A 9,837-nucleotide genomic window follows, 5' to 3' on the forward strand; every position below is an offset into this window, starting at 1 on the left:
TTGGCATGCCATATAATTAAATAATCTGCTGTCGAGATTTGTATTTTTATTCTTTGAATTTTCTGCATTGTTTGTATCTCATATTTGTACATGTGGGTCACATTCTTACAAATATCTTGAATGATTATATTTGTAGTTGTTTGTATTCGTACCATTTTATGTACCAACTCGATATTTACTTATATAACACAATTTTGTGCTTCTCAATTCTCATATTGTTTTTACACATCATCTATGTAAAATTATTGAAATTCAAAATGACAAAACGCAGTCTATCGAATTTTGATAATAGGTAATATTCTCATGTAACAATAATTTAATTTCTATCTATAATATTAGGTTTTATTATTCAAATAAAATATAAACTAAAATTACCTAAATTGAATAAAATAATTTTACAGTTACTAGCATTTAAATTTGGATGTACTACTAATAATTGAATAATAATAAAAAAGGCGAAACGAGCAGTTTGGTATTATTGTCGGAATGCAGAAAAAATATCTTCCGTTGCTAAGAAAAGAACGAACGTAATTTCTCCTAAAGAAGACGCAGAGAGAGGATTATGTGCTTATATAGATGGAGGTGAGACACAGAGAACAATAGATAGTTGAGTGACACAATTTGATGGAGGCTTCAGCGTTATGGATCTCACACTCTTCTTCTATCCCCACCACCATTGCTTTGTTAAGCAGCAGCACAAGATGGAAATGGCAATTCGCTTCCAACAAAAACTGGCCCTCCATTCATTCTCGAAGATGCTTCCTTGTTACGAATGTCGCTAGCAAGAAGAAACCTTCTCCCTCCATTGAACAAGAACAAGGTCCAAAATCCACTCTTCTAATTCCAATCCACTAATATCTGTCTTTCCTTATATATGATGCTATAGATGTTAAATTATCTTGATTTTTGATATTTGAATTAGGAGTTGGATTAGATGCATTGAAGCCAGATTCTGCTTCTGTTGCATCAAGCATCAAGTTTCATGCTGAGTTCACCCCCTCTTTCTCTCCGGAGCTCTTCGAGCTTCCAAAAGCGTACTATGCCACCGCGCAAAGTGTTCGTGATCTGCTCATCATCAACTGGAACACCACCTACGACTACTATGAGAAGATGAATGTCAAGCAGGCCTACTATCTATCCATGGAGTATCTTCAGGGCAGAGCATTACTGAATGCAGTTGGCAATTTGGAGCTCACCGGTGCCTATGCTGAGGCGCTGCAAAAGCTCGGTCACGCCTTAGAAGATGTGGCAGGGCAGGTGAGGGAGGAGAAGGCCTTTTTGCACACTATTCTAGTGTAGATTTATACAGTTTTGGGGTTTGAATGCAGGAGCCAGATGCCGCGCTAGGCAATGGAGGATTAGGGAGGCTCGCCTCTTGCTTTCTCGACTCCATTGCAACGCTTAACTACCCTGCTTGGGGCTATGGCCTCAGATACAGATATGGTCTGTTTAAGCAGCTCATCACCAAAGATGGTCAAGAAGAAGTTGCTGAAGATTGGCTTGAGGTATTTTCTACTCCATTTTCGTTGATTTATCTGATTTCATTTCTCATTGTCATGATCAACTGCTTGAGTTCTTGCACCAGATGGGAAATCCATGGGAGATAGTAAGAAATGACATCTCGTATCCTGTTAAATTCTACGGTGAAGTCATAGAGGGGCCGGAGGGAAAGAAAGAATGGGTTGGAGGAGAAGATATAGTTGCAGTTGCCTATGATGTCCCGATACCCGGATACAAAACTAAGACCACCATCAACCTCAGACTGTGGTCGACAAAGGTTGCTGCGGATGTTTTTGATTTAGCTGCCTTTAATGCTGGTGATCACCCAAAAGCATATGAAGCCATGAAAAGAGCTGAAAAGGTTGACTTCCTGCTCCTAATATCTGTGTTTGTTGAGAAAAAAAACTTCCATAATTTTGTTGTTTTTGTCAGATTTGCTACATTTTGTACCCGGGTGATGAATCACACGAGGGGAAGACGCTTAGATTGAAGCAGCAATATACTCTTTGCTCGGCTTCTCTTCAAGACATTATAGCAAGATTTGAGAGGAGATCAGGAGACTCGGTAGATTGGGAGAAGTTCCCCGAAAAGGTTGCTGTGCAGATGAACGATACTCATCCCACATTATGCATACCCGAGCTGATAAGAGTGTTGGTGGATGTGAAGGGTCTGAGCTGGACAGAAGCATGGAATATCACAAAGAGGTACTCTTTATTTGTTTGTTTGTTTAGACTAGTTCTGTTTTTTTATATTTTGGCAGTGGAGGAGTTTTGTTATGTGTAATTCTAAGATAGTATCGATCCTTGAATAGAACTGTGGCGTATACTAACCACACGGTGTTGCCTGAGGCTCTGGAGAAGTGGAGTTTGAGTCTTCTCGAAGAGCTTCTCCCACGCCACGTTGAGATCATAAGAATGATTGATGAAGAGGTGTTTGATTGCTTTCCTTGCATTTTATAAAGTGGAGAAGCAATTATTTTTCCTTTTATGTGTAATATGATTGTTTCACGTACAGCTTATCAATACTATAATTGAAGAATATGGTGATGAGGATCTCGAGTTGCTGAAGGAGAAGCTGAATGAAATGAGGATTTTGGACAATATCGAACTTCCTTCTGCTGTCATAGATTCACTTGTTAAGTCACAGGAAAGCCTTGTTAAGAATGTAATCGAAGAGGAAGAAAAAGAAGACGAGGAGGGAAAGGAGGAGGAGGAGGAAGTAAAGGAAGAAGCTGAATCTGTTGAAGTGACGGAAGCCACTGCTGAGGAAAAATCAGATGAACCAGAAAACGAAGACGAGCAAGCAGAAGAGGTGGAGGAAGTTAAGGCAGATCATTCGCCCCTAACAAAAGTGACATCAACATTTGAACCTGATCCAAAACAGCCAAAGCTTGTCCGAATGGCTAACTTGTGCGTTGTCGGAGGGCATGCTGTGAACGGAGTAGCTGAAATTCACACTGATATTGTTAAAAAAGAAGTGTTCAATGAATTTTACAAGGTTACTAATCCATATCCATAAACATTTTTATTGCTTGCATGAATCCATATCTTCTGATTTGCATCAGTTTCATTGTTTGTGAAATAGCTCTGGCCCGAGAAATTTCAGAACAAGACGAATGGTGTGACGCCTAGAAGATGGATCGGTTTCTGCAATCCGGAGCTTAGCAAGATCATAACCAAGTGGACAGGCTCAAAGGATTGGCTGATAAATACTGAAAAGTTAGGCGAATTGCGTAAGGTGTGAACTCTAGTAGTCAATATTTTACTTTTTGTTTCGAGTTTGCTCTGATAAATGTTTCGTTTTCGACCCCTGCAGTTTGCTGACAACGAAGAGCTTCAGTTCGAATGGAGGGAAGCAAAGATGATCAGGAAGAAGAAGATTGTGTCATTCATCAAAGAGCAAACAGGATACGTTGTCAGCCCGGATGCAATGTTTGATGTGCAGGTTCGTATCCATAGCTTTTGTTCCAAAAATCATAATCTTGTTATTCACGAAGATAATCAAATATGCATCATATCTTGACTGTTTAGATCAAGCGAATCCATGAATACAAGAGGCAGCTGATGAATATCTTAGGCATCGTGTATCGTTACAAGAAGATGAAGGAGATGAGTGCTGAGGAGAGGAGAGAAAGATTTGTTCCCAGAGCGTGCTTATTTGGTGGGAAGGCGTTTGCTACGTATGTACAAGCTAAGAGAATCGTCAAGTTTATCGCAGACGTAGGTGCAACAATAAACCAAGATCCTGACATAGGCGACCTTCTAAAGGTAGATATTGTGATTGTATATGCTATATATATATATATATATAAACATAAGAAGTTGAATGAAACTGTTTGCTTGATCTCTCTTTCTTTGAGGTTGTCTTCGTCCCCGACTACAATGTGAGTGTTGCAGAAGTGCTCATTCCTGGCAGTGAGCTGTCTCAACATATCAGGTAGCTCGTCTAACTCCTCTCGACGATATAAGTCCAGCTTATCCGAGCCATAACCTCTCTCTCTCGTTAGTACTGCTGGAATGGAAGCAAGTGGAACCAGCAACATGAAGTTTGCAATGAATGGCTGTCTAATTATCGGAACCTTAGACGGTGCGAATGTGGAGATCAGAGAAGAGGTTGGAGAGAGCAACTTTTTCCTGTTTGGGGCTCAGGCTCATGAGATTGCCGGCCTTCGTGCAGAAAGAGCCGAGGGAAAGGTAAACAAACATATCTCATCTTGAAAACAGACTAATCTGTGGCATATATATCAAGAAAAACAAAATAAAGTGTTTGTAATTGTACCATATATTGTGTGCAGTTTGTGGCAGATCCAAGATTTGAAGAGGTGAAGGCCTTTGTGAGGAGTGGTGCATTCGGGGCCTACAGCTACGAGGAGCTGATGGGTTCGTTGGAAGGGAACGAGGGGTATGGCCGGGCTGACTACTTCCTCGTTGGCAAGGACTTCCCGAGCTACATAGAGTGCCAAGACAGAGTTGATGAGGCTTATAGGGATCAAAAGGTAAGCAATTTCTTCACTTTCTTTATATTTTTCAACTTTATGTATGTGCATCAATGTGTGTTATTTTTTATGATTGGAATGCAGAATTGGACAAAGATGTCTATACTAAACACGGCTGGTTCTTCGAAGTTTAACAGTGATCGAACGATCCATCAGTACGCTAGAGATATATGGTCGATTGAACCTGTTGTGTTACCATGAGATGATGATAATTAGAAATAGTAGAGGTTGAAGATGTTACTTTTTGGCCATTTTTGTTGATGAACTCATGAGTTTAGACTATATAAGAGTGAGTTCTCTTGGTTTTCATCTTGTATTTCCAACTATTTCTGTGCAAAATTTATTTTGATAATCAACACAGGAAGACATCTCTTTCCCAAAAAAAAAATAACTACTCTTGCTATTATTTGAGAAGAGACAAGATTAAAGATCATCTATAGTATGGTTGTGATTTGTGAAATAAATCAAAAAATTGTACATTTATAGAGGCTAAATATAGACTGTATTATACTGCACATTATCAGCCAATCATCAAATAGAAAAGTGAAATATTGGTAGAAAAGAAAATAAAAACAATGAGTTCTACATATACTTATATGACATGAGCAATAATGGAGTATAACATATGTATATATACAATAGATTTGAAAAGGCACATGACTTTTGGGGTGTGGTCCAATCTTAATGAAATCCACACACTAACATAGTGATATGACCACTTACATTTAAATGATTCTCTAAAGTAAAAGTTTTTCAAAAGAGCAATTAAAAGTGTGCCCAAATTAGGGTAAAATTGTGCAAGGTTCATTGCATGGTTTTCTTCAATTCTTGATTCCCATGAGTGCATATATACACTTTATATTTTGGTTGCCTATAATTCCAAACCATCTAAACCCACGTGCCCTATCATTTTTTTTTCTTTTAATATTAGGTACCCTAATTAGTGGGATAGGAGAAATCTTGTCAAATAAATGTGATATGAAGTTACACAACTCATTTGGTTCTCTATTTCATTATCACATAATATAAAAACACACTAGAAGAGATGATTAAAAGGGAGAGTTAATTACAAGAAATCTAATTATTTGATTTGTCATTTTTTTACTTGCACTTAATGGAAACCGGCCTTTTAATCGTGCAAAGATCACGAGATCACCTCCACTTTTCCTATAATGATGAATTCAAGTAAATTATAGTTATGAATTTAAATATGATATACATGGCAGACCATAGGCCAAGAGATAAAGAGGTTAGTTAGACCTTTAAATTCAAATTTATCCAAAAAAAAAGGATCATATATCCTGCCCCAAAAAGAGTGTGAAAATACTTAATTTGTGTATTATCGTCCATACAAATAGAAAAACACATAATATGTATAAATGTAGGAAGATAAAATAAAATATATGCTGTAATGTATGATGATATGTTGATTAGCAAAAATAAAATAAAAGAAACAAAATTGGAGTAGTATTAAGTTTTGTGTGTTACATTCATGTTAGTGCAAAGACTGGCGGCGCAACAATCGTGAGGCACCCACAGATGGAACGAGGTCGTAAATTCCTCGCTTCATTATTTTGCTCCTAGCCCATGTTATTAAGCAAGTTACTATCGACTACTTTAACCTTACATTTGTAATACACTGATTTCATATAAATTTGGTAGCATTACCATCACCATCATAAGCCTAAGAACAATTCAACAAAAATCAGTTTTTGCGATATCGTAATAATTTGGCATACCTTCTTTAAGTCTCATAAGCATGAATATTGACAATCTAATTTTGAAAAAAAAATGTAACCGAACTAAAGATAAAAAGAAGTAATTATAGTAGAGGAATCCAACAGTATAAAGAAGTTGTGTTAAAAAAAGTAACACAGAGATATCTTTTCATAGAGTTGTATATTGTCGGCTGGGAGTGATTGGCCGTCCGATCCCCATCTACAAATCCCGCTCTTATCCTTTTTAATTAATGTCAATAATCATAATTATTCGTTGAAACACACTTTTCCACAAATCAAATCCTCCAAAATTTGTCGGTAAACACCAAAGTTTCTTTTTTCTTTTCAGTATGTACCTATATCAGCTAAATTTTATCCCATCCATCAAATTGCATACTCCACTCCATATTACTCGTCTTCGATTTCACGAAAAATATATTTGTTAAAATTATAATACTCCACTTTATAGTGTAAAAAGAAATTCTAGCTAGAAACTAAAGGACATGTGAAATTGATTATATTAATAAGCATTGTACTTTACTCTAACTTGCCTTTTTCAAAAGTCATTCAATTTTATTTATTATTTTGAGAGCTTAATAGCATTGCATTAATTGATGAAACAGTGGTCAGTGAGTTTGAGAATTGAAATGTTAGGCAAAATAGTGAGTGCGCGTGTAGCCACACAGTTTTCCTTATGAATCAATTCATAATTAAGTACAGTGCACTTAATGGGTTAATTAATGAAAAAATCACTACCAAAAAGATTTAGATAAAGATACATTAACTACTATGGCCACAATAACTTGGATTAAGTATACATGGACCAGTTCTTTTAAAAGTGGACCAGTAATTAATCACTACGTAGACCACTTCATAATTTTCATTTTATTTTAAATTTTTACGAGATTACTTATAATTAATCCACCGATTAATTATATGATCAGTAATTTTTCGAATACATATTTAGATATTGGGTTTACTAATTGAGTAGAAGTATTGTGTGTGTGTGTGTGTGTGTGTGTTAAAATATACTACTATTAAACGAATAAATAACTAATGCGTTACTCCTTGGCACCTATATTCCTGGCCTAACAAAAGCACCCAAAAATGGGTGAATCATTTAAAACAAAATCGATCGAGATGCCCCCACTAATTCTAAAAGGAGTGGCTCTCTTTTGTTTCATGTTTCTAGTTGCTTAGAATCTCACAGCCATTATATTATATCAGAAAAAGAAAAAAGAAAAAAGAAAAAAGAAAAAAAAGGTAAGAAATGATTGTACTTAAAATCTAAATAGGGCTTATCACCGAGACATTATATTACAAAATACTAAAAATGCTACAAGTTGTCACGATATACATGGGGAATATGCAGTTATTTAGTTCCAAAGCTTTATGATATAGTGATAGTTATAATATGAAAGTAATACACCATTCAAAATTCTAAATTGATTTATTGAATGATTAAGCGATCGAATCGATCTTCAACGTCTTCTTTTTCATATTTTACTCGATTTTGAATATGGATATTACTATATAAAGTAATTAAGTGAGATAAACTAGATTCGGAGTACAAAATTATACTTCCTCTTACCTCGATCCATGCATGAAATTAAAAGTGTGGTGAGAAGGGAATCGTACAAATTTTTAGAAACATACTTTATCCGTCCCTTAAATTTAGTCACATTTTTCTATTTTCGTCCGTCTCATAAAATTTGTCACATTTCACTTTTTACCATTTTTTATAGTATACTCCATATTCCACTAATGTTCCTACTCACATTTCATTATATAAAAGTATGATACACTGCCCACTAATTTTTCTAACTCACATTACATCACATTTCTTAAAATTCGTGCTCGGTCAAAGTGTGACAAAATTGTGGGACGGAGGGTGTATTAAATATGAGAGATGATAAAAATATAAAAATAAAATAATACTATCATACTGTGTTTTTTATGGAGGAGCAAAAAGTTCATTGCGGCCAAACTCTTCGTGAAGAGAGAAGAGAGTACAAGTAATTTAAATGGTACACATAGCATGAATGTTAATTGAAGTTGATAATATAGTCTGTCGAGAATAGTTTGAATGTTTAGAACTTTATTAATGGGTTATGTTTTAATTGATGTGGTGCCGTGTCACATTATGATTGGTAGCAACTGTTTGGTTAGCATGCCGAACCTAGGCTGTTTGGGCACAAACAGTTTCGGCTTTAGGATTTGTTTTCAATTTCATGGAAAACACATCGACCTATAAATAATGTTGTTGGGCCTTAAACCAACCCTAACCTAAGGGAATTTAAAGCAATTTAAAAGTAAAAGTCTTCAAAAAGAAAACTGCAGCCACCTTTAAAAACACATAAGAGTAAATATTAAATACGTATATCGTACATTTATTTTTGAACTCCCCTTAATATATGTATTCTAGTACATGTGTATATTCTGGGTGGACACAAGAGAAAAATTTGATTGGAGCTATATTGTAGTAAAATTTATTAGATAATAGTGATTCAGATTATTGATAAAGGTTTTGCATAATAATTTACATAAAATTTAAAAATTCTACTATAATAAAAGATTAAGTTTGATGAGAGGATAAGCTTTTTGGTAGCTCTATGTGTCCTTCTTGACACTTTTTGAAATGGGACGGTTCTAAAAACATCAATAAGATATTAAGATTATACCACGAAAACTATTTAAAATTGTATTTTTTTGGGCATATATACTTAAATAACTAAGTGTCAAATTCCATCTACAAACTAATACTCCCCCAGTCTCACGTTACTTGAGGCGTTTCTTTTCGGTACACGATTTAAGAAAGTTGTGCTGAGTAAATTAAATAAAGTAAGAAAAATAAGAGAGAGTACTAAAGTAAGAGAAAGAATAAAGTAGGTGAGATGATATGTTTTATTTTTAGCCAAAAAGAGAAATGACTCAAGTTACCCAAAAAAGAATACTATTCAAGTTACTTGAGACGGAGGGAGCAAGTAATAACATACAAATCATTTAAGATAATCTACTTCCAATTTGTATACATATTAGTATGTATTACGCACACATACGTAGATAAATAACATGTGGCAATTCATTTAGAACCATTATTTGTAATTGTCATTAATGCAAGTCCCTATAAGCATTAATGTTAGTTTCTCCTACATCAACATATATGAGTTTTAAGTTTAAATGCAAGTATAATATAATGAGATACTTTTTGTCCCATAAAAATATGCATAGTTTTTGTTTACATTCTTTTGGTACACTACTTCGCCATAAATTGTTTACAATGAGACTATCATTATCTATGTGCAATAACTTTATAAATCAAAGTGAGATCATTTCTTTACTCACGACACAATGTGACCCTTTCCTCAATCAAAATATAAACAGCACATTTAAAAAAAAAATATTATGTACCCCAAAGAATTAATCGTAGTTTTACGGAATATAGAAAGTACTAACATTTTCGTCGTCTTCTTATATTATGTGAAAAAGTACATAACTTAGCATCCAAGTCATGCACAATAATTTATATTAGTAAGAAGTGTAAGGTGTTAAAATGAAGCGTATTAATAAAGTGAATATAGAAAGAGCAAGGCAGCATTTTGCACACAATTCATGCGCGTGAAC

The 9,837-nt window shown here is 34.9% G+C and overlaps 1 protein-coding gene across 1 annotated transcript; it reads left to right on the forward strand.

Moving 5' to 3' along the window:
• Positions 1-503: 503 nt before the first annotated feature.
• On the forward strand, positions 504-4,804 carry LOC125208413 (alpha-1,4 glucan phosphorylase L-2 isozyme, chloroplastic/amyloplastic-like). Its single transcript, XM_048108019.2, has 14 exons — positions 504-820; positions 923-1,257; positions 1,329-1,505; positions 1,586-1,861; positions 1,933-2,204; positions 2,312-2,429; positions 2,515-2,997; positions 3,085-3,237; positions 3,316-3,444; positions 3,531-3,767; positions 3,860-3,936; positions 4,007-4,193; positions 4,295-4,495; positions 4,580-4,804. Exons 1-14 carry the CDS (start codon positions 625-627, stop codon positions 4,694-4,696), a joined length of 2,958 nt encoding a protein of 985 aa, XP_047963976.1. The 5' UTR covers positions 504-624; the 3' UTR covers positions 4,697-4,804.
• Positions 4,805-9,837: the final 5,033 nt, after the last annotated feature.

This window comes from Salvia hispanica, chromosome 6 (genome assembly GCF_029641045.1).
Source record: "Salvia hispanica isolate PSC_SH4W2 chromosome 6, Shi_PSC_v1, whole genome shotgun sequence".
NCBI lineage: Eukaryota > Viridiplantae > Streptophyta > Magnoliopsida > Lamiales > Lamiaceae > Salvia > Salvia hispanica.